We start from the raw sequence: 27,163 nt of genomic DNA, 5'->3' as shown, positions 1-27,163 counted from the left end.
CCTCCCCGCATCCAGCCCAATTTAGGGAAATAAAAAAGGATTTGGGAATAATATCGTCAGTGGTGGTCGTGGAGTGTCTGCTGTGTAGAGCACCTTGCTAAGCCCTTGGGCGATATGGCAGAAGCTAAAGACACGGCCCCATCCCTCAGTGTGGGCGGTGACGATCACATTGAGAAGATGGGCAGAGATTAATTAATTAGAGATAGTGGGAGCAAGAAGAAGAACAAGGATAGAAGGGGTCGTAGGCAGAAGTATGTCGCTAGAGCACAGCTGAATAAATAATTGAATAGTCCTAAGTGCTGAGGTCGGGGATGATGATGATCTCTTCCTTCAAAAGCACTTTCTTCCAAGGAGCTGATCCCTGCATTTCAGAAATGCCACCGTGTCGGCATCTCGCCAGGGCTCCAGTCAGTCAGTGGTATTTATTGAGTGCTTACTATGTGCAGGACATTGTACTTAGCACTTGGGAGAGTACAGTGCAATAGAACAGAACAATCCCTGCCCACAAGTAGTTTACAGTCTCGAGGGTTCCATCGCTCGACCTGCGTGGCTCTTCTAGTAAGCGCTTAAGAAATACCACTATTATTATTTTTATTCTTTTTCATTTTGTTGGCAGCTTTGGTTCTGTGCCGCTTTGATCCCTGATCAAAGTCCAGTAACAAACACACTAATAGTAATAACAACTGATAGTTATGGTATTTATTGAGTGCTTCCCTTGTGCCAAGCACTGAGCCAATCACTGGGGTAGATGTGGAATGATCAAATTGGATACTGTTCCCCTATGGGGCTCACAGTCTAGGAGGTCAGGAGAGCAGGTCTTTTGTCCCCATTTTACAGATGAGGAAACTGAGGCCCAGGGAGGTTAAGCGACTAGGTCACCCAGCTGGCCGGTGGCAGCGGCGGAGCTAGAACCTGGATTTCCTGACTCCCGTTCCTCATGCTCTTTCCAGTAGGATACGTTACATGCCAAGTGTCTTTCCAGGAGCATTTCTCTGGCCCCATGGCCTCCTGGCTAGCCTCATCCCAAGCTCTCTGATTTTTACATTCCCAGAGTTGACTGGCTCTTCTCTTTCAGGTGGTCGAGTTACTGAGATACTTTTCTTGGGCTGAGCCCCAGTTGAAGGCGATGAAAGCATTACAGCATGTAAGGAATCTCCTGTCCTCTTCCCTCTACCCCCTCTTCTCCTTTAGCGTCTCTTTATGCTCTTGTCTGACCTTGGGCCGTCTTGAGGACATTGATTGGGCTTGCCAGGGTGAGTCCAAGCCAACATGGAAGTCTGTCTCCAGCCCCAGGAGGTGGTGGTTCTTGGTGGCTTTCAGACTTTCCGTGAGGGTGGCCCCTTCCAGGCTCCGTAATTTTCTCTGAACAGACCTGAAATGGAAAGTAGTTGATAACCTAAGGATTTAACAACAACCACAAAAAAATCGAGCTTCTTGTGGAGGGAAATGAATGAAGTGGCCCACTTTCCTTCTTATTTATCTTTACCAGAAAATGGTTGCTGTTCCCGCGGCAAAAGTGGTCAACATCCTCAACTGCTTCACCTTTAGTAAAGATAAACTTATTGCTCTGGAACTGTTGGCTTCGTAAGTATTTTTCCCTACGTTTTTTTCATCTGGTCCCGGAAGCTATTATGACAGTAAGCAGGTGTCTGTGAGAGAGTAAAAGTCTAGAAGAAAATCTAAGTTTGGTCTGGGAAATTTGCTTTAGTGTGCACCTGTTTCCATGTGGATGAATTTGGTGAGTCCATTCAGTTTGATGCGGTCGTTTTCCTAAAGCAGTCGGAAAGGCAGAGACTTCCGAATCGGGGCCATGTAGGCGATTTTCCCAAATCGGAAAGTCCGTAAAAATTTGATTTGCATTCACCTTGTTCCCATTTACTAACTCCCCTCCTCCTCACCTGACCATCTTTCCCTTTGGCTTCGGCTTCTGGATCAGGCTTCCCAATGTGGTTTTTTTTGGTCATTGTTACTGAGCGGCCTGTTCTCTCCTCTTTCCCCCACAGCCTCTTGGCCAGGAGACCACTGTGGCCATAAGAGGATTTTTGTGGGTCAGTCTGCTTGGGCTTCTAAGTCCCGGCATTGGCCTATTTTTATGACTTCACTTGATATACATTGATCTTCCAGAAAACCCTGTCTCTTGGACTTTTTCAGTATTCAGTCATCATTTTAGCTCTTTGGCTCAGGACTGAAAACAAAAACCAATTTGTAACTTATTTCATAAGCAAGCTTGTGCAGTTACGTAAACTGAATTGTAAAAGTAAGCAACACCGTTTTTTTGCCGGGCATCTTTTGTTTCCACTTTTACACAATGGCACATGTTCTCATTTTCATAAAGGAGCCCGATTAATTCCACCCGTCAAAATATGCATAGAAAAAGTGGTCTCCATGGCAACCATAATTTGTCTACTTTACAGGTCTAAAAATTGTTTTACAGATGATCAGTGTCTTTTATTCATAAGTAAACTGGAAGTCCAGCCATGAAGTTGCATGATAACCAATTAGCCTCCTACAAGTAAAACTCAAGAATTAAGCTATTAACTCACAACTCCAGGCACCTTTTTGCGTGTTGCAGAATGGTCGAAAAAAGAGAACATGAAAATATTTTCGAGGGCCTGATAATTCTGCATTTCTCTCCTAATTTTAAACCTCCATAAAGCGTACCTCATACCCCAAACTTTCCTAAACTAGATCGTGGAAGTGAGAATTTTCACTTCCGTTATGTGTGTTACACATCACCTTTCCAGAGTTGTTTATTAGCTAACTTAAAAAAAACCCCATCACCGTGAAATCTATTTAAATATCCTATATGTGGTGTGTGTATGTTGCTTGTGTGTACTGTATGTGTGACGTCGTGCCTCTTTAGAGTGTGAGGCAGCTTCTCCAAGATTGGACCTAACTTGATTAAATGTGTTGTCCAGAATCTAGACCGTTAGTAGCTGCCAAAATAAAAGAAAAATTCACAAGTATGGAAGGTGAATCATGGAAAACATGAGTCCCCAAAATCAAGACTTTAATTGCTCATATACTCTTATAAGTGTTCTTTTTATCTCATTTTTTAATGGTATTTGTTCAGTGCTTACTGTGTGCCAGGCACTGTATTAAGTGGTGGGATAGATACAAGATATGGCAGCATGGCCTAGTGGATAAGTGGCTAGAACAAGGGCCTGGGAACCAGAGAAACTGGGTCCTAATCCCAGCCCCACCACTTGCCTGCTGGGTGACCTTGGGTAAATCACTTCTCCAGCCTCAGTTTCCTCACTTAGAATGTCAGCCCCTAATGGGACAGACCCCAGAGACTGATTTGATTAACTTAAATCTACTCCAGCGCTTAGAACAGTGCTTGACATATAGTAAGCATTTAACAAATACCATTTTTTTGTTTTTTTTTTTTAAAGAAACTCGAGTTAGACACAGTCCAGGTCCCACATAGGGCTCGCAGTCTTAATCCCCATTTTACAGATGAGGTAACTAAGGCACAGGGAAGTGAAATGACTTACCCAAGGTGACACAGCAGACAGGTGATGGAGCTGCAATCAGAACCCAGGTCCTCTGACTCCCAGGCTTATGCTCTTTCCACTAGGCCACGTTGCTTTTCTTTAGGACAGGCTCTTTAATAACAAGTAACATACGTACTTATATTTTCTTTATAGCAACATTGTCGATGCTCAGAACTACCGTCTTATTGAAGATCTGTTCAGGATAAATATGTCAGAGAAGAAGCGGTGCCGAAGAATTCTTGAGCAGGTTAGATATATTCTGAAGTTTTGAGTCCAGCAAATGCCACTTTACTGAGTTCCCTTTCTCTGCCTTCGTTTTTCCAGAAATGTGGATGAAGCATAGTGTGTGCTTCCACCAAGAAATAATGGGCCTGTTGTTTTGAAACGTGTGATTTCTAAAAGAAAAAAAGGAAAACCATTTTACCGTTTTCCTAATAATGTTCCAGGTGGAGTTAGTACGAACATAGGAATATTTATCCAGACCTAGAAGGGTCCACAAGTCTGGTAATGATGTTTTTATTTAGCGGTGAATAACCCTGCCATCTGATCCCTGTTGCAGGAAGAACCCCATTAGAAGTGTAGAATAGGACGGTCATTTAATTCATTGGGTTACGTAAGCTATGGTTTTACCTTCTTGCTTACCTTGTCCACCTTTCTGGAGGCACAGTTCATGAAGTCCAAGGATCACAGGGGAGTGGTTCATCGTTAACAGTTGGATTTCTTAAGATAGGAGTGAAGTCGAATGATCTGACTTGATTGCCTTTTCACGTCTTTTTGACACTGCAGGCTTCAAAAGGGGGCTGTAAAGCCCCTCATGCTATGATCTCTTCTTGCGGAGTGATTCCCGGAAACCCGTATCCCAAAGGAAAGCCAAGTCGGATTAACGGAATTTTCCCGGTAAGGACCTTCATATTGTTAATCAGCGCCCTTATCTACTGTAAGACCGTTGTGAGGATGCAGACCTTTCTGTCGCTGCAGAGAATTCTCTTGTGTAACTTGAATTTTACAAGTCTTGAGGAAGTTGAGTCACTAGATTTCAAACATCACAAAAGAAGTTAAGATCGTGCTGCCCTTTCCCACCGGTTTCAACCTCAACCTTGCTCTTTAAGATCAGGTCTTTACATGACTATTAGACCTAGAGGATTTTGTTAGGGGGCGTGGGGTGTTTAGTGGGTACCACCAGGTAATTTTTGAATCAGATGTTGTGTACATTAAACGGTAACCCTGAGTAAGATGTTTTGGGTTTTGTGTGTTTGTGTGTGTAGGGGACGCCTATCAGGAAGGATGGTGAAGAATGTACTAATGAAGGCAAAGGAATCGCTGCACGGATACTTGGACCATCCAAACCTGTATGTCCCAAAGATATTTGTATTTATTTTATGATATTTGTTAAGTACTTACTATGTGCCAGGCACTGCACTAAGCACTGGGGGAGGTACGAGCCAATCAGGTTGGACACAGTCCATGTCCGACATGTGGCTCACAGTCTTAATCCCCATTTTGCAGATGAGGTAACTGAGGCCCAGAGAAGTGACTTGCCCAAGATCACACAGCAGGCAAGCAGCAGACTCGAGATGAGATCTTTCAGTAAAATTCTGTCAGAGTTCTCGATCCAAACAGGGAGATGAAATCGCCTCCTTCAAGCACGCACTCTAACAGTTGTGTGTCGCTGAGCTTGGAGGCTTTTGTGGTGTTTCCAGGGAGCGTCGTCCCCTGGCTCTTGGGTTGGGGAGCAGGCTGCCCCCCTTCGCCCTCCCAAGCTATCAGAGTTGGCCCTGCCACACTGCGGGAGACCCTATTTTCCCTTGCACAGGGATTGTCCAGTTGCCCGGGCTAACTTTAGTGTGATGGATAAACTGTTATTTATTACTGGTATACTGGGGACGGCAGTTACTGAGCTGGTGTTTCAGCCAGGTTGAGAAGCAGTGTAGACTAGAAGAAACTAAGCACACTGCAGGAAAGAATCTAGTTCTCGGGCTCGGTAAGGAGATTAGACCCAGATTATCGCTATTATTTGTACTAATAATAATTACGGTATTTGTTAAGTGCTACATGCCAAGCATTGAACAGCACACTGGGGTAGATACAAGATAATCAGGTCAGATACAGTCCCTGTCCAACATGGGGCTCAGAGTTTAAGTAGGAGGAAGAAGAGTTGTTGAAGTCCCAGTTTACGGATGAGGAGACCGAGGCACAAAGAAACCGTGACTTGCCTACGGTCACACAGCGGACAGGTGGCGGAGCTGGGGTTAGAGCCCAGGTCTCCCGATCCCCGGCCCGTCTCTTTCCACTAGATCGTGCTGCTTCCCAAAAGGAGAAGTGTAGCGATAAAGACAAGAAAAGATGTGGAAACTAAAAGGAAGTAGTCGAGTACTATGGCTAGAGGTGTAGAGAGAGGTTGGAGGTGGGGAGCCCCTGGAGTAGCGTGGGGTGGACTGCGTAGCACGCCCCTTCCTGGTGTATTCTAGCCCCTAGACTCTTTCCTCTAGCTCCTATCATGTCTGAAGAGAAGTGTTACAATAAGGCAAGCGCCTTTGTGCCCTTGGGTGTGTCGTCATTTTTTTTCACAATTCTCTCCTGTCGTCTAGGCCCCATCGACATATAACCCGCATAAACCCGTTCCCTATCCCATACCCCCGTGCCGGCCCCATGCAACGATCGCACCAAGTAAGTCGTTCTTTGGTTCCTAACCTGCCCGTCTTCTTCCTCTTTCTGTTTGTTAAATGCTGGCAGAGCAAGAAACCATAGGGTGCCACCTGAAAAAGTCTCAGCATCAGAAGAAAAAGTCTCTCACCCACCTGACCATGCTCGGCTCTTTCACTAGGAAGCCGATAAGTGGTGTTTGCCCACTTGCTTTTTGCCTGGGTATCGTCTTCCCCCAACCCTTATGTCTCCTCCTCTCTCCTCTTCTGACAAATGCATTCTTAGAAATCCAGAAGAAAAATCCTTGGAAATGCCTTAGCTGCCGGGCGGTCTGGAGTTTTGAACCTGGGCTGGATATTCCAAGAAGTTGGGAAAAAGCACAACACAGCCAGGATCAGTTGTTAGAATTCTGGCATTTTGGCATACAACAAACTTGGTTTCTATTAGGAGCGCCCAGATAACAAAATCCTGTTTTATTCCTAAATTAATGCCAGTTAATCAGTAGTATTTATTGAGCATTTACTTTGTGCAGGGCAGTGTGCTAAGACTTGGGAGGGTACAGTACAGCAGAATTAGCAGACGTGTTTCCTGCCCCTAACAAGCTTAAACGTAGTCAGATCGATCCCTGTTGATCGTCGATTCCGTAGTTTTCAAAATGTGATTTTTTTGGATATTTGTAATTCAGCTAATTCAATCTGTGTTGACTCTCCTCCTCTTAGAATGGAAGTAAGTTATGGTTTAAAACCTAATTTCCTAATATGCTTGCGTTTTAGGTGCTTACAATAATCTGGTGCCAATGGGAAATGTCATGGTGCCGGGGGTGCCCCCTCCACCTCCGTATACTCCTAACCCGGTGGGAACAGGTAAGGCTAAATGAGATGCCAGACTGAGAGGGTGGGACTCCAGGTTCAGTTTCACAGTCAAATGCTCTAGAAAGCAAGCGTCGCGGTCCTCAAAATCTGTGGAACCACCCAAGCCTTGCCCAGCACCTTTGCCTTGTGGAGGGTGGCCAGGTAGATGGCATAGATTGGGAGAAGAGAGTTTGAGGAGTGGGCAAGGAAGGGAAGGGCAGGGGGGGGGAAAGCCTCAGCCAAGAACCCTAGGAGTTGGGCTTGAACCTCCCCGGCCCAGGGCCATCCCACCCCCCATTCTGACGTGAACGCCGTAGAGCCGTCCGGCCAAACCTGACCGAAGAGGGTGTTGTCGTTTTTCATTCTAGAAAACGAAGACCTTTCCAGTCAATCAAAACCAGCCCAGAATCAAAGTAAGTATTGAATCTCTAGAGAAATTCCAAGTCAGTCTTGAATTTCCATCGTGTTCCTCTGCCAGTATCCTGATCGCTCAGTGGTGTTTATTGAGTCCAGAACACTACTGAGCACTTGGGAGAGTACATTACAATGGGGTAGGTATCTTGATGTTTTTGGCCTTATCCAGGAATTCGTAGTAGGCGCGGCCCAGAGTAGCTTGTGCAGTTGTGGGGCCACCCAGGCCGCTGGGTTTGGGGTGCGGCGGGCGGGCTTGAGCCTCTCTCGGGGGATCGTGCCTCGAAACCCCCACTGCCTATAGCAAGTGGTCTCTTCTTGCTCTCTCGGAATGATAGATTGTATAATAATGATAATTGTGGTATTTGTTCAGTGCTTACCATGTGCCAGCTGCTGTACAAAGCAGATACAAGGTAATGGTTCCACTAGGGCTCAAGGTCTTAATCACCGTTTTACAGGTGAGGTAACAGAGGCCCAGAGAAGGGAAGCAATTTGCCCAAGGTCACACAGCAGACACGTGGCAGAGCCCAATTAGAACCCAGGTCCTTCCGACTCCCAGGCCCGTGCTCTTTCCATCGAACCACGCTATTTCTTGGCTGGCTCTTTCCAGTGATGACCTTTTTATGAAAACGAAATGGCTTAGTATTTGTACTTTAAGATGGAAGAACTAATGGAAGAGGTAAAACATCTAACCGGGTATTTAGGGTTGAACTACAAACGCCACTGGTTCTGAAGATAGAGGTTGGAACCCCAATCTTCTCTCTAACGAGATTGAGAACCAAGGCAGCTTCGCAGTATAAGTCAGTACTGGTCAAATGAGGGGTGATTCGAGATTGGAGAGGTTTCTGGGTTAGTGCCAGGTGGCAGGGACAGCAACAGCTTCGTTGTCTGTGAGACGAGGCCCGGCCAGCTGGGGGAGAATCGTTGTAAGTTTCCACGTGTTGAATTGGTTCCTGAGTCGAGGATTCCTTTGAGCGGTTAGGTGGAAATCCGTTTAAGGGTTTGACAGTGACCCCAAGTCTGACTTTCTTTTCTTTTCTTTTCTTTTTTCCCCTCCCTTCTTCACAGCATTTTCCGCTCAAGCCAATCAGCTCTTTTCTCCTCACGGTTCAACTCCTCCCACCCCGGCCCCCACCCCTGCCCCCACCCCTTCCCCGGTGAAGGCAGGGAATCACCCGTCGGCCCCGGGAACGCCGCTCGTTCCCGGCGTGGGCCTGTCCACCCCGGTCCTCCCGGTGTTCCCCGGGCAGGTCTCCTCGGCGATCCCGACGGCTCAGCCGTCCGCCGCCGCGCCGACCGTCATCAAGACCCTCTCCCTCCCCACCGCCACGGTGACTTCGGTCCACAGCGTGACGCCCAACCCGATCCCCACGAGCTTCTCGGGGCTGGCCTCGCTGCCGGCCGCGGCCCCCCAGGGCCCCTCGGCCCCGTCTGCCACTCCGGCGCCCGGCGAGACCTTCGCCTCCGCCCCCGCCCCGTTCGGCGGCCTCCCCTTCTCCGCCCCCTCGGCGGTCGGCTCCGCGGGCGGTCACAACCCCGCCTCGCTGTCTTCCGTGTTCGGGGGCCTCCCCCTGTCCTTCCCGCCGGCCGCCCAGGGAGGAGCCAGCCCCGCTCCCCCCGGCGTCCCCGGCTCCTCCGCCCCCGGCCTGCCGGGCCCCGTGGGCCTGAGTAATCCGCTCCTCTCCGTCCTGAAAGGCTTCCTGACCTCCAGCGAGCCCGCTCTGATCAATTCCGCCTCTCTGCCATCGGCGGTGCCCGGCGGCCTGGCCTCTCTGTCGTCCCTGGCGGCGACGCAGAGCCCCGATCCCCCGGCCTCGGCCCTGGGCAAGTGCTACGTCCCGCCGGCCGCGCCGCCCCCCCAGCGCTCGTCCACCCCCGCGGGGCTGGCCGTCTTCCCCGGGCTGCCGTCTCCGGCGCTGGCCAACCCCAGCTCCACCCCCCCGGCCCTGCCGGCGCCCGCGCCCCCGACCTGCGGCTCCTCGCTCCCGCCGGCGCCCGGCCCGGAGCCGCAGGGCCCGCCCGCCCCCGCCGCCTCGGGGATGACCGTGATGGTCAAGACGGAGCCCACCAGCCCGACCCCGTCGGCCTTCAAGGGCCCGTCCCACTCGGCCAACCCCGCCCACGGCCCCCCGGGCCTGTCGGCGGCCCTGGGCCGAGCTTTTAACCCGGCGGCCTCGGCGCCGGTCAGCTTGTCCCCCTGCCTTAACCCGGCCCTGTCGGGCCTGTCCTCTCTGAGCAGCCCCCTCAACAGCTCCTCTCCCCTGTCTTCCATCAGCCTGGCGCCTCACGCCGCCTCCACCCCGCTGGCCCCCGTGTTCACCGCCCTTCCCCCTTTCACGTCTCTCACCAGCAACTTCCCTCTCCCCGGCAACGCGGCGGCCCTGGCGCCCCCGGCGACCCTGCCCGGCTCGCTGATGGCCACGCCGTCCAGCGCGGCCCCCTCGGCGCCCGTCGCCCACGCCAACGGCTCCTCGGGGCCGGCGGTCCTCCCGGGCCTGACCGCCGCCGCCGCCACCCCGGCCTCGGCCGCCCCGTTCCCCCTCAACCTGTCCTCGGCCGTGCCCTCGCTCTTCTCCGTCGCCCAGGGGCCCCTGCCCTCCTCGAACCCTTCGTTCCCCGGCTTCCCCGTCTCCAACGCGCCCGGCGGGGCCCCGGCCCTGCCCTCGTTCCCGGGGCTCCAGGCGGCGGCCTCCGGAGCGGCGGCCGCCACGGCCCCGTCCCCGGCGCCCGTCCTGCCCGGCTTCGCCTCGGCCTTCAGCTCCAACTTCAACTCGGCCCTCGTCGCCCAAGCTGGGTACGTACGTGTGTGCACGCGCTGCTCCGGGAGAGCCTGACGCTCCTCCTCCTCCTCCTCCTCCCCCCGTCCCTGGGACGTGGCGGTGAGAGAAAGAGAGCGGCCGGCTCCCGGCCCAGCTCCGTTTGCCCGTCGAGCCTGGGGCTGGAAGGAAGCCGGTCGCCCTGTGCCGTCAGTCAGTAGGGAGTGCCGATTTAGCCCTTTCTCGGTGCAGAGCACTGTTACAGGCACTTTTGCTTGGAGGACGATAGGTGGTGGACGCGATCCCCGGCCTCGAGGAGCTCGCAAGCTAGCAAAAATCAAACGATGCAGATTTTAACAGCGTTGCGTCGGCGTAAATCGTCTTTTTTGAAGCCAAATATAAAATGTATCGTTGAGGGAAAGTATTTAAAGTTTAACCGTATTGGGTCAATTTGGTTGTCCAACGTCCCCGTTTCTTAAAAGGGCCTGTTGTGCTTTGCTGATTATTAGGCTCGGGTGGGTGCGGCCAAGAAAATGTCGTGAAAAGTGGCAGCGTGCCCAACTGATACCCCCGCTGTCCGTCAGCACGCAAGTGAGGGATCTTCCGTGGGTCGAGGAGGAAGCAGCTGAAAGTTGGTTTCCTTTTGTGATTTGTTTTTAATTGACCGTTGCAGTTTGTCTTCTGGACTTCAAGCTGCTGGAAATTCGGTCTTTCCTGGACTTTTGTCCCTGCCCGGTATCCCCGGATTTTCCCAGAATCCCTCCCAGTCTTCCTTGCAAGAACTGCAACACAACGCAGCCGCACAGTCAGCCCTCTTACAGCAGGTGAGCGGGGCGTCGGTTCGGCCCGACTTAACGTTCACCACCTTAGGTCGCTCTCGAAGGGCCGACGGTTTGGAATCGCTTATCTTTACTCCTAAATCATGTTCGCTTCTAATTAGTGAAAACCCTTAGCCGGATCGACTTGCCGGTACTCGTTTATTAACCATTTGACGCTGTGCCTTCTATCTGCTGAGGCCCAAACCCCTAGCACGCTGTTGTGCCATCGTGAGAATTTTCACTTTGCGTTTTGACTAGAATGTTGGTAGGGATCTATCTGTGCCCGGGCCATCCCCGCATTTCAGAAGAACTGGGTGTTTTGGTGTGCTGTACAAGGGAGCACAGAAGGCAGGAAAAAAAGCCCGGTTCTCTCCTTTTTGTGTACACAGAGAACACGTGAGGGAAGCTGGCCAGTTACAAAATGGGCCGTTCTCCCGGTCGGTTTGGGAGAGGGAGCCGAACTGCATCTTGTGAAAATTGTGTGTTGCTTTTTTCTTTTTTTTAAATTAAAGAAAGACTGCCCCTGCTAAGTAAAAAGGCTTATTTAAAAACTGTGGCACTTGCTAAGTGCTTATGGTGTATATTGTACCGTTCTAAGCACGGGGTAGGTACAAGGTGATCAGATTGAACACAGTCCCTGTCCTAGATGAGGCTCCCAATCTAATTGGGAGCGATAACAAGGTATTGAATCCCCAACTCACAGGAGAGGAAATGGAGGCACAGAAAAGTGAAGTGGCTTGACCCAGGTCAGACAGCAGGCAAGTGGCAGAGCTGGAATTTGAACTCAGGGCCCCTGATGCTCAGGCCCGGGCTCTTTACTCTCAGCCCCGCTGCTTCTTTCCAAAGCAGCACGGTGTACTGGATAGAGCACGGGTCTGGGAGTCAGAAAGTCATGCGTTCTAATCTCGGCTCCACCGCTTGTCTGCTGTATGATCCTGGGCAAGTCGCTTCACTTTTCTAAGCCCCGGTTACCTCATCTGCGAAACGGGGATTGAGACGGCGAGCCCTCCGGTGGGACGGGGGCTGTGTCCACCCCAATTTGCTTGTATCCACCCCAGCGCTTAGTACGGTGCCTGGCGCATAGAAAACACTTAACAGATACCGTAGTTATTACTTTTAATTATCATCTCTCGTTAGAAATAGAGAATGTCCTTTGAACTGCGGGACTGGATTCTCCAAGCGTCGTCCGTCTTCTCTCCTCCTCCCGGCCGAGACCTCCCCGCCACCTCCTCCCCTAACGAAAACGGTCCGTTTTCTCTGATTCAGGTTCATTCGGCTTCGGCCCTGGAGAGTTACCCCGCGCAGCCCGACGGGTTCCCCAGCTACCCGTCCACCCCGGGAACGCCGTTCTCCTTGCAGACGGGCCTGTCCCAGAGCGGGTGGCAGTGAAGAGAGCCAGCGGGCTCTTGACCTCCCTCCTTCGGAACAAGCCCAGATCGCGTGAGGACGGCGCCGGGCGGCTCGAGACACGGGAAGCTGGAGAGAAGTGAGAGGAAATGAGTAAGGTTAACCTCGCTTGCTCACCTCGGCGGTGTTTTTCTTTGAGGCAGTTAAGGACGGACGCTTCCTTGTGTATATAGAACGACGGACGGCATAGCAGAGGGTGTTTGGAGTCTCCTCGCAGTGTCGAACGAGACTCTGGCGTGTGGGTGGGTGTGTGTGTGTGTGCGTGTTTTGGTGGGGGAGTCTCAGGAAGGAGCACCGTGGACCTCTGGCGGCCTTCGGTCTGCCCGGCCGACTCCCGAGCCGGTGCCGACGGGTGGTTGGGGTTCAAGGTTGCACGAGGCCCTAAGGATTCTCTGCCCTCGGGATGTATGGATGGCTCCTACGGGCTCAGTAGGGGCTCGGGGTGTTTACACTGTGTACCCTGGAATGGTTTTTAAATTCTGATACGAAATGTCACGCGTGTACTGCTGAATCGAACCGAAAAAACCTATTTGTGTCAAGCGAGGAGGAGCAGACGGTGGTGCTTTGCGAAGTCGGAGTGGAATGAATAGTTCAGGTTTCTGGAGGAAAGGTACCCTTCTGGGCATTTTTGCTTCCCGAAGTCCTCACGAGCCTTTTGTAGAATCTGCCTTGAGGATGTGTTCCTTTCCCTACAGCAGGGAAGGCCCTCTCTGCCAGGGAATCGGGTGACCGGGGGTGGCGTCGTCCCCTAGAGCACTGTGAGCTGTAAATCACTGGCGGACGTCGGTGGTCCACGGGTTTTATTTAATCGGGTTCTTGCAGAGACCTCTGTACTTAGAGCGCGCTAGAGGGATGGCTTGACCCGAGGGAGAGACACGATTTACTCTGGGAGCCAAGTACTTGTGGGCGCTCTGTTTCTGAATACCCAGGGTAGGTGGAACACACGACAGGATATCTTCTATTTAAAGAAACATCTCTTTACCGAGTTCGGAGGGGAAGAAGAAACAGTAAAGAGAGTGCCACCCGCTCCTATGATTAAAAGTATGAATTGTAGAAAGTCTACTGTAGAACAGCTCTCTACCTAGAGGTTTTACTTTTTTACAAGAGGGTCACTTCTGGAAGATGTTGCTAGTGTATTTTCCTTCCACCAGGGAGCAGACTTTTTAAGCATATTAATGAAAATATTCCTGTATGGTTAGTTTTTAAACAGTTTTTTAAAATAAAGTTTACAGACATTGCACCGAGGTTTAGTGATTATTTTCTGCGGTTGATCGACGCTCGCTCGAAAGCTTGTTATTAACTTTTTTCTTCCCGAACCAGCAATGACCAGGGCTTCCTCTAGATGTGACAGACCGGAATTCAGTAAGGTAGAGGTTACTGATAGGGAGGGGGGAGGGGGGAGGGGGATAAACGCAGACAGGGAGGAGAGGAGGGACGAGACTGAGGTGGACGCTTCCCTCGGCTGCCCGTTCCCTGCCGCGTCTCGGGCCTCGGCGGGGTGCCCGCTCTCGGGCGATCGGTTGGTAACGGATCCTTCCCCCTCTCCCCCGCCCCTCGTGCTCCCCTGGGGAACGGGTGCCACAGATTGAGGGGGGCCAGGACCACACGCTTTTTCTCCCTCAACATCGCCACCGGCCTTCTGTCCCGTCTCCGTCCGGAAGGCCACCTGAGCATTCAGGGATGATAACCCAGAAGGTAAGTTAGCGCTCGCCACGTGTTCGTTAATGTAGCTCTGTACAGACATCTTGAAATGCTGTGGAAAAACATGTATCGTATTTGATGCTGCAGTGTGCTTGGGAAATGGGAGCCTTTTAGCAGCACGTGGGTTCTAATCCCGGCTCCACCGCTTGCCAGCCGTGTGGCTTTGGGCAAGTCACTTAACTGCTCTGTGCCTCAGTTACCTCATCTGTAAAATGGGGATTAAAACTGTGAGCCCCACGTGGGACAACCTGATCACTTTGTATCCTCCAGCGCTTAGAACAGTGCTTTTGCACAGAGTAAGCCCTTAACAAATACCGACGTTGTTATTATTAGCCTTCTGAGCGTTCCTATTGCATTAAGATGCTGCATGTAAGCATTTAATGGCTCGCTTACCTGAATAATCCTCTGAAAAGAGTAAATGAAATATTAAATTGTAAGTAACTTCGAAGAAGGGAGATTGATCTATCTGAAATCATTAAGCTCTAAAATAGCGTTTTGAAACGGTTGCAGAGACGATTAAACATTGCGGCGGGGAAGTTCACCCTCTCTTACTAATCTTCACCTGAGTCATGGTCGTATTTCACTCTAAAAGCTGCTTCTGCCTTGCGTGGTTATTTCTAAGTGGAAATGCAAATCGTGAACCCATTTCTCCCCAGCCTGAAGTTAATGTCTGGTTCAGTAAGTCGGGCCCCTGGGGCCACCAGGGACCACTGGAAGTGCATTGCTCCAGCTTAATGCATAAAACTGTAGATGCGGTCGGGCACCAAATGGAACGGGAATTTTAGACTCCGAGGAAACGGCTCAATTCCTGTAGATGAAACATGTCTTACCTATGTAGCGGAGCTCCTCTCGGGGGGATTTAAGGACTTCTGGCGACGCCCTCAGCCCGTTGAGTCGAAAGACGGGATTGGAACCTTGGCACCCGAGAAGATTCGCAGGTGAGGACGGCCCGTGACTCGACGATCAGCCGGGAGAAGGCCGAGGTGCTGGACCCTCCTCTGCCAGGTGAGCCGTGGAAGCTCTCCGGGGGCCCTCGGGCGCCCCGGCTAGATGCCTCGGCCGAACTCAGTTACGGGACCGGCAGACTGTCAGACGAGGCCTGGAGAGACTCAGAGTCCGGCTCAGACAGGAGAGCGAGATTCGGACTCGGCCGGAGGTATACGGGCCACTCGGTTCCGCGTTTAAGTCGATGAGCCACGGACTCACTCGAGCCCCCATACTTGACGGCGGATCGATCCGTCAACCGCTCAGACAGCGAGGCCGTGGGCAGCTGGAAAACACGACTGCGGTTTAGCAGAGAGAAATGTGATGAGCGACTTACAGAGTAGCAGTTTCCAGCAGCTCCCGCTGGCGCTCGAATAGGGATTGACACCTAACCATGTGACAAAAGCAATCTCTACCCGAACGCAGCCAGGAAGGAATGGCTGGTCTCACGTGGACCTGCCCGCACGATTGTAGTTTCACTGTCTGCAGTCGCTTCGAACGAAAGGGGCAACTTTCTCAACGTTTTGGTTTGTATTCGGGAAACGACTTAGGTCACCGATCCCCATTCTTTGCCTAGGACAGGTAGGCAGATGGGCTTCTTGTCAACCGAGTTGTTTGCTCGCTGCTCTGTTCCCGGCTCTGTCCTCCTGCACCCTGAAAGCCAGCGTGAAGAATCCCAGGTAGGGATACAACATGGTTCTTATAATACTGAAATGGAATATTTTGTCTTATCTTGCTGAGGCAGGATGGTGGAGGAAAGGCCGGCCCTCGTGGAAGCTCTTTGTGGGCACTCTCCCGTGGCTTGGTTCAATGCTTTGCCCCCTGTAAGCACGCCTTAGATACCACTGATGGATCGTATACTCTGTGCGGGGGTACCTTACCTGCCTGTTCCACTGTAGCCCGGTGGGTGAGGAGGTAACCGGCTTGGGGTAGCATTCGGGATGGGCCGTGCCCGCCGATTCTTTAGCTCCCGCTTTTCGGACTCTCGATCTGCCTCTCCCTTTCTGTAAAGAGGAAATGATGTTATGCCAAGCATTGGTCCCACCACAGGAGACTGACCTCCTTGACCTCCGAGAGCCTCCCTTGCCACTGAATGTCATGCGGCAAATGAACTTTCGATTCCCGTTACTAAAATGGTTTGTGTTCTTACGTTCCTCTGCCTCGTACAGGGTGTCAGTGGGGTCTGTTGTGCGGGAAAACAATTCCATTTAAAAGGTAACTTGAAGTGTGCGGGTGCCGGATTAGCGGCTAAAGGCAAGGGCGCGCTGGAGAAGGGGCGTGAGATCTTCGGTCCGATTTCTCTCCCAACACCAAGCGGGGAAGGTGAGTCAGAATGTATCTAACCGGCTTAATCTTGCCAAGAGATGGGGATTCCAGCTGCACCTCCCCCACCCCTCGGTTGAGGTATGAAGTGTCTTCCTCTAGACTCTAAATTCCTTACGGGCAGGGATTATGTCTCCCAACTCTGTTGGAATTGGACTCTCCCAGGTCCTTAATTCAGTGCTCTGCACACAGTAAGTGCTCAAATACTGTTCATTAACGAAGCACACTGGAATGGGATGGGGGGGACAGGATCTATCCCAGGCTGGCTAGATTAGGCTTTCCCAAGGCTTGCTGCTAGGAGCTCACAATCTAAAAAGAATCTTAAAGTCCTTTGATCATTTCCCCTCAACGCAGAATGGGGGTTCCATAGGTGGGAGTGAGGTGCCTTGGAGTGGACTAGGGCGGGGTGTTTCAGTCAGTAAACGTTCGGATTTTCAACCCCAGGCCGCTGCTCTCCTTGCTCGCCTAACGTAAAGGGAGGGACATTTTCTTCTCCCCTGAAAAGCCTTTCCAAAACAATTGCTTAGTCATCAGCCCCAAAGTCGGATTTGCAGCAGTTCCGTCCCCCAAGGTCCTTCTCGCCGTCTCCTGGGAACAATTATCGTTTCTGTTACTTTTTAATATGGTTTTCAGAGACAGGCAGAACCAAATGCAAGAGGCTGTCCTCTTAGTGAAAACAAGAGTCACTCAACTCAGACAAAACCTCACTGAGTTCTGCCTCCACCTACCTCTTGGACGGGCGCCTGGTTGCGGTGAAGCGGACACGTGTATTCTACCGAAGGTCGCGGCCCCTTGTGCCACTGCGCCTTGGCACTCCCAACCCATTTAGGGTTGCTCGCTCATTCCGTCAGTGGCATTTACTGGGCACTTACCACGGGCACAGCACTGGCCTAGGAGCTCGGGAGAGGACGACGCTACATTAAGAGTTAGTACATGACTTGCTTTTTCCAAACCCCTCGGCCCTGCTCCGAGAGGAAGGTGATTTTTGACCCGGATCTGCGTCGGTGTTTCTAAATGCTTTCTGGGTGCAGGGCCCTGAGCTAGCTGAGGGGGGAACAGGCTGCGGAAGGCAAACCTGCAACTCTTGTCCTTGAACCTACGAGCTTCCCTGGGAAGACAGAGAGATCGACAGGCCATTAGTTAAAAGTCAAAAATAGGAATAGGCATAAGTAAACACTTCAACAGCAATTACAGCCGTGAATCCCTGCTAGGTGGTCTGCCCTGCCGCATCTTAATAATGATAATTGTGGCATCTGTTAAGCGCTCACTACGTGCCAGGCGCTGTACTCAGCGCGGGATGGATCGGATTGGAGATAATCCTTGTCCCACACGGGACTTTACAGATGAGGTAAATGAGGCACAAAGAAGTTATTTTTTTATTATTATTAAGCGCTTACTATGTGCAAAGCACTGTTTTAAGCGCTGAGGGGGGAATACAAGGCGGTCAGGTTGTCCTTCGTGGGGCGCTCAGTCTTCATCCCCATTTTACAGATGAGGTCACTGAGGCACAGAGAAGTGAGGTGACCTGCCCGAAGTCACACAGCTGTCAAGTGGCGGAGCTGGGATTAGAACCCAGGACCTCTGACTCCCAAGCCCAGGCGCTTTCCACTGAGCCACGCTGCTTCTCTAGGCACTTCACTAGGCAAGTGAAGTGACTTAAGGTCGCTCAGCCGACAAGTGGCGGAGCCTGGATGAGAACCCTCCCCTGGAGCAGGGGAAGTGCTTACCAACTCTACTGTGCTCTCCCAAGCGCTTAGTAGCGTGCTCTGCCCGCAATAAGTGCTGCAAAAATAATACTGTGGATTGATTGATCGACACTGTAGGCCCTTTGGGTAGTGTGCTGCGCACCCCCTCCTGGTTGGTCTGCGGAATCGTTGCCGGACTCACCTGCTTCGGTCTGCTTCGGGTGAGCTCGCCCCCGGATCCCCGGAGCGGGACGGTGGCCGAGGCCGGAGATGGCTGGGAGAGAGCCTGAGGGGTGCCCGGGCAAGGCGGCCCCTTCTGTTGTCTGGGTCCCCGTCGTCTTCCTTCCGACCCTCACCCTGGTAAGGTGACTGGTAAGCTCTGCCGGAGTCAGACCTTTTACGTGCTTCGGTTCGGTCTCTGTCCGTCCACCCTCCTGTAGAGGAGGAGAGAGATGAGATCGTCTCCCATCCCAGCAAGGAGTTTAGAGAAAGGGGGATCCGTCGGGAGAGGAATTGGGAAAAGCAGCCTGGAGCCCAGAGACGTTTGCGCTTGGGTCTTTGGCTCCCCCATCACTTCCCAAGAGTGTGATTTAGGACAGAGACAGTAAACCCGCTGGACAGACGTGATTAGGCAGAGAAGGGGAAGACGGACAGAAATGAAAAGGGGCTGGAGCCCAACGGCATTTCCAGCTGAGATCGGGGGGAGGCCCTCCCTCTCCCTTCGTAGACCTTTTCCCGCTCCCGCCGTTCCCCGGCAGGCACCGTTCCCGGCATCCTCGGCAGCGGGGCGGGCCGGCCCAGCCGACGGACGGCGCGGTTCCTCTCTGTTTAGGTAAACAGGCTCCCTTCACCAGGGCAACTTCCCCCCGGGAGACCGCAGTTGGGAACAAACAGCTCTGACTCCATCCACCTTTCTCCTCTGCCTCTCCTCACCCACCGAGCTGAGCTGAGCCCGCGAGGTCGAGGCCGCTTCGGCCCCTAGGACGGCCGGACGGCTCCCGGGATTGCTCCAGCATGACATGGATGCTGCGGCTCCCCCACCGGAGAAGCAGAGCAAAGAGAATTTAGTAGGTAGGTTCCTTTCCTAATACTTGGCGCCACTACACTCCGGGGTGACGGCGACCTTGCAAGACATCCCAAAGGTGGAGGTTTTTCAGAATTTTACTTGAATTTGGGGATGATTTTCCTTCCCCACTGGAAAGGCACCTTGGGGCCTGTTCTTCACTCAGAGGTTCTGTGGAAGGTCCTGTGGCTTCCTGGGTCGAGGGCAAGCCGTGCCTTCCCTCTTACTGTAATTCAAGGGAGAGCGATCCCGGCTGAGGCTCGATCGCCAGAAGGAGGGAAGGAGGGTCTCTGCTTGGAATGCGCCACGGTCCCGACGATCGAGTGACGGCAAGTCAAGCCCCCACAAACTCACTGCTGATCGACACTCATCTGTCACGGAGTCACAGTCGGAACGCGCCTCCGAGAGTCACCGTAGGGCCGAGGTCCTCTTTGAGGACAGTTCCACGGCTAGGGAATCTTGTTTGGGTTGGAAAAGAACCTCCTCTTGGATAATCTCCCGCACCTTCCTGCGTCACGCTGTGAAATGAGATGGCTGCTTCCAACCTCCTCCCACCTGGCCCTCTCGTTATTTGGCCCCTCTGGGCCCCTTAGTCAGGGTCTGACCTCCCCCGGCTCTACTGGGGAATGGGCGGGGGACGGGAGGGAGCGGCAGCAAACAAACCTTAGTCCCGACGGCGGTCCCCGGCCGCCTGGATCCAAGCTGGCCCTGGGTGTCCTTGGAGATTCTCCCACCGGCGGGAAATCGCTCAGCCACATCTCTCTCTCTCCCATTGTTTCTAAGGATAACAGCTAGGCCTGAAGGACAGAGGCTCCTTTAAAGAGCAGCCACCTCTTTATCGGCTCTGCCCGGTTTGGGTAACCCCCAGAACGATGGGCACGGGTTCTATTCTGCCTTTTTTTTTTTTTTTTTTAAATCATATCTGTTAAAATCCAATTCTGTACTATGTACAAGCTAATCGGGTGAGACCCTGTTCCACATGGGCTTACAGTCTTAATCTTGATATTAATCTCTGCCTCCCCTTCTAGACTGTAAGCTCTGTCAGCTCGTGTGAGCGGGGAACGTGTCTGTTTAATGTCATACTGTCCTCTCCCAAGCGCTTAGTACAGTGCTCTGCACATAGTAAGCGGTCAGTATATACAACTGAACGAATGATTGGCCCTAGCGGCAAGAGCACGGGTTTGGCAGTCAGAGGACGTGGGTACTAATCCCAGTTCCGCCCCTTGTCTGCTTTGTGACCCTGGGCAAGTCACGTAACTTCCCTGTGCCTCGGCTACCTCATCTGTAATAGGTGGAATGAGACTGTGAGCTCTACGTGGGACAATCTGATTACCTTGTGTGTACCCCAGCACTTAGAACAGTACTTGGTAGCATTTAACTTGGCAGCAGTAAGCATTTAACAAATACCTTAATTACTATTAACGAACGGATCCCCGTTTTACAGATGAGGGAAGTGAAGCACAGAGAAGTTAAGTCACGGGCCCGAGGTCATCCAGCAGAAAAGTGGCCGCCGGCAAGCTCGGACCGCGGGCTGGTGGGTTTTTCGCTTTCTCCTACCCTGGCACGCCTGGTCGGTCTCGTCGGGCGAAGCGTGTGGGCTGTCCAGGTGCACTTCCGACAAAGGCGAAGTCCTGTGCCCGGGTGCCGACCGGGAGGGGTGCCGGGGCAGCCGCTCTCGCGAGCGGAGAAGCTGTTGGTTTCACTCCTGCAGATTTGGGGGCAGAACCGGAAGCTTCTGAACAAAAAGAGTGAAGAGTTTTTCAGAGAATAATAATAATGGCATTTGTTAAGTGCTTACTATGGGCCAGGCACTGTACTAAGTGCCGGAGTAGATACGAGCAAATCAAGTTGGACACGGTCCGTCCCATGTGGGGCTCACGGTCTCAATCTGTGAGGGTACTGAGGCCCAGAGAAGTAAAGTGACTTGCCCAAAGTCACACAGCAGACAAGTGGCAGATGGGGGATCTGCCTCCCAGGCCCGGGGTCTAGCCTCTAGGCCATGCTGCTTTTCCACGTTAAGATCATAAAGAGGCTTTCCTTTCAACCACAGGTCCGCCAAGCTTGTCCACTTAGCTCCAGGAGGTGAATGGAAATTAGATGGAAAAGAATCCTTCTGCCTTACGTCCGCCCCTGCCCCCCGCCGCACGTATACCAATGCTATAACTTATTGAAGTGTCTGCTTCCTCCCGCCAGACCGTAAGCTCTTTGAGAAAGGGACTGTATCCCTCGACGCCGTTGTAAACTCTCAAGTGCCTACTGCTGTCTCCCGCACACAGCAGGCGCTCAGTAAATGTCACGGGTTGCTTGAGGGGAGGATGCTGCGACGCTGGGATTGCTTCAGAGGTGAGGGAGGGGCCGGGTCTGAGAAGAAAACCGTCTTCCCGATCCAGCAGTCCCCTACCGAGAGCCACTGTAGAAACGGAGAGAGAACTAGCGTTCTGTCTGAGCCCGCGCACGTCGTGGCTCGAAGCCCCTGGCGGTCGCCCGACCACGAGACGACGCGTTTCTTCCCGGAGCCCCCGGGGCCGACCGAGCGCTTCACCGACCTTTCCGCCAGATCCGCTCTCCCTCCGTCCGGGGCCCTCGGGCCGAAGCGACGGCCTCAGGTCGGTGAAGCCGAAGCGACGGCAACCGGCCCTCCCGTCTCGTTTCACAGGGACCAACGCCAAGGGTTTCAGCGTTTGCGGCTGGTTCCTGATTTCCCTTGCCTTCCTGTTGGTGCTCGTCACCTTTCCCGTCTCCATATGGATGTGCCTGAAGGTAATCCGGAGGGGAAGGGATCGGGAAGTCCAGCCCGGAGACGGAAGGCCACCAGACTCCCTCCCCGACTCTCTCTCCCTCTTCCTCCTAGATCGTGAAGGAGTACGAACGTGCTGTCGTATTTCGGCTGGGGCGCATCCAGACGAGAAAAGCCAAAGGACCGGGTAAGGAATCGCGGGGCGAGGGCCCCGTCTGACCTCCTGATTCGAAGGGAGCGAGGGCTCCCGGCCCAGGGCCACGGTCCCTGCTGGGAGAAACTAAAAAGGTCAGAGGGTCTGTGTACGGTGGAAGGATCAGGCTGGTTCTCGTCCGGTGAGCACCGTCGATCACGCAAGGAAAATCTCCCCCGTCCTCTCTCTGGCAGGTTTGATCCTCGTCTTACCGTGCACGGATGTTTTTGTCAGAGTTGATCTGCGGACCGTCACCTGCAACATTCCCCCGCAGGAGGTGAGCCTGGGGGATAGCGCTGGGGAACTAAGGAGCGAACCTGCACTCATTCCAGTCAAAAAAACTGTAGGAACCATCCCCTGGACTCCCTCTTGTAAGCTGTTACCTGTCGTCCCGCCGCCTCACCCCCACCCAACCGCACGCACTCTGCCTCAGGCTGCTGCTCTGTCCCCTCCTGGGCGTCTCAGCAGGAATGCCCCTAGAGTTTTCAGAAGAAATCAATTTGGGGAAGCTGAGCTGCACCCTGAGGACGAGGGAGGCTTAACAGAAAGTAGAAAGGCTTTCCTGTCTCTGGCAGCAAGCCAGGCTCCCAGACACAGAATTCATCCTCATCACTGCTCCCAGCCCCGGGGTGGTTTCGTTCCCCGGCTCCGAGGTGTGGGTTCTGGCGCAGCTCCTTTCCCCTGGGGAGGGAGAGGAAGAAGGCACGCACACTCGGATCCAGTTTCAGCCCCCAGAACAGATCAGGAGAATCCTAAAGCAATCATAAAGGAAAGCACGTTTATCCCCTACAAGCGGCAGCTGTGAAATGGCAAGCATTGGATGGATACCTGAATGTGCAGTATGTTCTCTCTCTCTCCACACCCCTCCTCATCTTTGGCAGATCCTGACCAGAGACTCGGTCACCACCCAGGTGGATGGTGTGGTTTACTACCGAATCCACAGCGCCATCTCCGCCGTGGCCAACGTCACCGACGTTCACCAAGCCACCTTCCTGCTGGCGCAGACCACGTTAAGGAACGTCCTGGGGACGCAGACCTTGTCCCAGATTTTAGCCGGTCGAGAAGATATCGCCCGTAACATCCAGGTGAAGCCGCGGGGGACCGTTCTTCCGCCATCCGTCCGCCTGTCCGTCCCTGAAATAGAATCTTACCATGGGGGCTGTTGAGCTGTCGTCTAATCCAGGGTTCCAGTGACAGATCACCGTTGGGGGCCGGGGGGGGAGTCTGATGTTCATCTGGCCGAGAGAAGGCAGGGTGGGAAGGTGAAACTTAACCGCGTCTTAAGGCAACATTTCGCCCGTGTCCGTCCCAAAAGCATTTCCCGTTTCCCCCGTCGGCTGTTCCCCTCCTCGTGGTCTAGGCGGAGCCGGGGTTCCGGGCCCAGGGGAGACCAGGCACAGAGAAAACCCCTTCCCCCCCGTGGTAAAGAGGGGAGGCCTTTAAATGACGATCGCCATGTTGCTCCCGTGGACGGGCAGGCCTGTTCTCGAGGGGAACGAGAGAGGTCTCTCTCCACTCACCCACCTCGGGGCTCCGAGCTGGACCTGTAGCTCAAACCGAGAGAAACGCGGCAGCTGGTTTCCCGATCTGGTCCTTTTGTCCGCCCCGGGACCTCGGGCGAGTCCCTCGGGTGACCACGGGGCCCCGCGGGGCCGCCTCTCTCTCCGGCAAACAGGCCATGCTCCGTGACGCCACCGAGGCGTGGGGGATCCTGGTGGCCCGGGTGGAGATCAAAGACGTGCGGATCCCGGTGCAGCTGCAGAGGTCCATGGCGGCCGAGGCGGAAGCCACGCGGGAAGCCCGGGCCAGGGTAAGAACCGGCACCTGGGGGCGGAGGAGACCCGTGGGCCACCCCTCCCGGGACAACTCACCCCCTGGGCTGGGAGAGGGTTGTGCCGACGGCAACCCCGAGTGGGCACCCCCGTCCGGAGTCGGCCGACCCCGAACTGCCGGATGTCGGCGGCCCCCGCGCACGTCCCCTTTCCCCTCGTCCTCGCCAAGGGAGCAGAGTTTCGAGGCCAAAGCGGGAGGAGATGCTGTCCTAGACCTGGTACTGACGGGGTGGGTGTCGGTTCAACGGAGGAGGCAAAAGAGAAAACAGAGCCAGACGCTACACCCGTACAACAACACAAGAGACGGCACGTTCACGTGCGCCTTTGGGGCCAGGACCGAGCGTCCCACATTGGTCTTTCCATCCACACACCCCCTCCTAGGTGACCGTTACCATCAGTGGTGTCTCAGCATACGAAGGACATCGGTGTATCTGTCAAGCGCCAACTATGTGCCGAGCACTGGATTGGATACAAACGGGGGATCTCTTTTGACTTCTTGAGGGCTTCCTCTGCCCCCTTGCAGGGTTGGGGCCGAGTCCCGCAGTTACAGCACAATGGGCGCTACGAGCACCGGGCCCCTAAAACCGCTGGTAGAATAGTAATTAATAATCATGGTATTCATTAAGCGCTTACTGTGTGCCAGGCACTGTACTAAGCGCTTGGGTGGACACAAACAGAGGAAGCCAGAGCCGAGCAGAGGGCAGAAATCTGGCTTCGGGGCGGGCCGCTGGAGCCCGGCGGCCAGTCTGATCTCACCACCGACTCTTCCCGGCCGCCAGGGTGGGAGGGGCCGGGCGCGTGCAGACCTCTGCTCCCCGTGCGATGGCAGGTCGTGGCGGCGGAAGGGGAGATGAACGCGTCGCAGGCCCTGCGGTCGGCCTCGGTGGTGCTCTGTCAGTCTCCCGTGGCTCTGCAGCTGCGCTTCCTGCAGACCCTCAACAGCGTGGCGGCCGAGAAGAACTCCACCATCGTGTTCCCTCTGCCCTTGAACATGCTCGACGGACTCTCCCGCCACCGGCCCGAGGCGGTCTGACCGGGCCGCCCTGCGCCGGGGCGAGAGAGGGGACCTCCCCCCGCCGCCCCCACGCTTACTCAAACGGATCTTTACACTGTCTCCGTTCCCCCACCCGCGATCTATTTTAGTGGCCATCTCTCTCCTCTGGTTGAGGTCGGGGACCGTGTACTCTCCCAAGCGCTTAGTACGGCATTCTGCACCGAGTACCCGTTTAGTACATACCGCCGATTTCTTGCTGGAGTATAGATGTCAGCAAGAGAGGCCTACCTGGGAGAGCCCGGAGTCTCCTGTGCTCTCTCCGGTGATTTCTTCCTTTAACGGGAACCTCGGCCGCAGGGTAGATAGATGCACCTCGTTACACGGTACCTGCCTTCGGAGCGCTTCCCTTTTCAGCTGAAAGACAATGCAACTATCATTTCTGTGTCGATCTTCGTTAGTTGTATACCGTGCCTTACTAAATAAAAGAGGTGGGTGAATTTTATTCTCCTGAGCTGTGTGAGCTGATCTCTTTTGAGGTTACAGAATTGTCAGCAGTGCCAACTAAACAGGTGTGGCGCGAGTGTATATGTGATCTCTCTAGTGGGACGGTGCCCACTCTCTACTGTCCTCTCCACAGCACTTAGGACAGTGCTCTGCACAGGGGTGCTCAATCCACGGCTGCTTGACCGGAAATATCCACTGCCGGACACGCCCCCTCGGGGGACGAGCAAAGAAGGGGAGAGTAATCACTGCAGGCGGGCTCCAGGTTTAGGCACCTCCCCTAGATTCAGCCCCGATACTCATCCTGACAGCCCGGCCTAGTGGAAAAACCAAGGACCTGGGAGTCTGGAGACCTGGGTTCTAAACCTGGCTCCGTTATTTACCCGCTGGGTGGCCTTGCTTCAGTTTTCTCACCTGCAAAAAAGGGGATTCGATCCCTTTTCTTCCTCCCCCTTAGAAGGGGAGCCCTGTGGCAGACAGGGACTGTGATCTGTTTATAGTAGACTTGCCCCAGCGCTCAGCACGTCGTCAGCACTTACTCTACACCACTATCATTATCGTAAGCGAGCCGTGGGTGGAAGTGACCGTCCTTTAGTCCCAGGTAAGATTCACACCTGCCGCCTCTGTGATCTCTGGTCCGGTCACACGGTTCCACGGCCCTGGCTCGCTCTTCTTCTTCCTCTCCGATTTCGTCTCGGGCCGCAGTCTGGCTTTCCGGTTCCATCTCCGAGGCCCGGCTTTCTGGCTGCGGCTGAGAAGCAGAAATTAACCTATCAGTGCGATGGGGGCGGGGGGGGGGGAACGTATCATCCTCTCCCAAGTTCTTAGCCCAGGGCTCCGCCCGCAGCGAGCACTCACCCAGCCCAGTCGTACCGGCTCGATGGCGCCCTTCGCGGCTCCATCACCGTTCAGGGTGTCGGGGAGAGGGAGGCGGTGATCGGCGGTGGCGGGGTCGGTCATCCGAAGGTCCGTTCGCTTTTCTGCCAAATGCCGCCGGGTCTTCCTACGCAGAGCAGCGGCGTGGTCTAGCGGATAGGGCACGGGCCTGGGAGGCCCAAGGACTTTGGTTCTAATCCTGGCTCTGCCCATTTGTCTGCTGTGTGACTCCGGGCAAGTCACTTAGCTTTTCTGGGCCTCAGTTACCTCACCTGTAAAATGGGAATTAATACTGTGAGTCCCAACGGGGACACAGTCTGTGTCCAACCCGATTAGCTTTGATCTATGCCTGCGCTTAGTACCGTCTCTGGCACACAGTAAGTGCTTAACAGATACAACAAAAACAACTGTGAGCCCCATGGGGGATGTAGACTGTGTCCAACCTGATCGGCTTGTCCCTACCCCAGGGCTTAATACAGTGCCTGGCACACGGTAAGCACTTAACAAATACCATACGTAAAAAAATAAGACAAAAAGTGTGGCCTAGCAGAAAGAACACGGACCTGGGAGTCAGAGAACCTGAGTTCTGATCCTACTGCGTGACCTCGAGCAAGTCACTTATCTGTACCTCGGTTCTCTTATCTGCAGTATAGGGATTGAATACCTCTTCTCCCTCCTCAAACCGTAAACCCTACATGGGGCCTGATGAGCTTGTATATAAGCCAGTGCTTAGTACAGTGCTTGGCACATAGTAAGTGCTTAATACCTCAATTATAACATCTCCTGGATCCACCCCTTCCCCTCCACCCAAATAGCTACCACTCCGGGACAAGCGCCGATCATCTTGGATCGACCTCCTCCCCAGTCTCCCTGCCTCCAGCCTCTCCCCAC

The 27,163-nt window shown here is 53.7% G+C and overlaps 1 protein-coding gene and 2 long non-coding RNA genes across 11 annotated transcripts in view; 1 reads left to right on the top strand and 2 right to left on the bottom strand.

Annotated features, from left to right (window-relative positions):
- Positions 1–13,621, top strand: part of PROSER1 (proline and serine rich 1) — a 90,183-nt gene extending 76,562 nt beyond the window's left edge. For all 4 annotated transcript variants that reach the window (XM_029048310.2, XM_029048308.2, XM_029048307.2 and 1 more), the window contains 11 exons: positions 1,076–1,144; positions 1,490–1,584; positions 3,651–3,744; positions 4,284–4,394; positions 4,763–4,846; positions 6,086–6,164; positions 6,914–7,003; positions 7,360–7,404; positions 8,471–10,196; positions 10,832–10,982; positions 12,243–13,621. In XM_029048310.2, the coding sequence (XP_028904143.1) occupies positions 1,076–1,144; positions 1,490–1,584; positions 3,651–3,744; positions 4,284–4,394; positions 4,763–4,846; positions 6,086–6,164; positions 6,914–7,003; positions 7,360–7,404; positions 8,471–10,196; positions 10,832–10,982; positions 12,243–12,365 (2,667 nt within the window). In that variant the 3' untranslated portion in view covers positions 12,366–13,621. The remainder of the gene's footprint in view (positions 1–1,075; positions 1,145–1,489; positions 1,585–3,650; positions 3,745–4,283; positions 4,395–4,762; positions 4,847–6,085; positions 6,165–6,913; positions 7,004–7,359; positions 7,405–8,470; positions 10,197–10,831; positions 10,983–12,242) is intronic.
- LOC114805878 lies at positions 12,080–20,954 on the bottom strand. 3 transcript variants are annotated; one of them, XR_005661168.1, is made up of 6 exons: positions 20,697–20,954; positions 19,803–19,936; positions 18,279–19,657; positions 15,950–16,072; positions 14,915–15,354; positions 12,080–12,452 (listed from the first exon to the last, which is right to left on the bottom strand). It is a non-coding gene; the product is annotated as an uncharacterized LOC114805878 (long non-coding RNA). The 3 variants fall into 3 exon arrangements; XR_005661167.1 differs by having other exon boundaries at positions 18,279–18,510; XR_003753950.2 differs by lacking the exon at positions 12,080–12,452 and adding an exon at positions 13,634–13,719 and having other exon boundaries at positions 18,279–18,510.
- A 130-nt stretch (positions 20,955–21,084) lies between these two features.
- On the bottom strand, positions 21,085–26,475 carry LOC114805879. Of its 4 annotated transcripts, XR_005661169.1 has the most exons (6): positions 26,255–26,475; positions 26,011–26,147; positions 24,708–25,309; positions 23,594–24,360; positions 21,686–23,304; positions 21,085–21,549 (listed from the first exon to the last, which is right to left on the bottom strand). It is a non-coding gene; the product is annotated as an uncharacterized LOC114805879 (long non-coding RNA). The 4 variants fall into 4 exon arrangements; XR_005661171.1 differs by having other exon boundaries at positions 23,590–25,309; XR_003753951.2 differs by having other exon boundaries at positions 23,594–25,309.
- Between the last annotated feature and the right edge of the window lie 688 nt (positions 26,476–27,163).

Source organism: Ornithorhynchus anatinus, chromosome 20 (genome assembly GCF_004115215.2).
Source record: "Ornithorhynchus anatinus isolate Pmale09 chromosome 20, mOrnAna1.pri.v4, whole genome shotgun sequence".
NCBI lineage: Eukaryota > Metazoa > Chordata > Mammalia > Monotremata > Ornithorhynchidae > Ornithorhynchus > Ornithorhynchus anatinus.
Note: the sequence above shows the minus strand (reverse complement) of the source record. Positions and strands in the feature narration are given on the sequence as shown.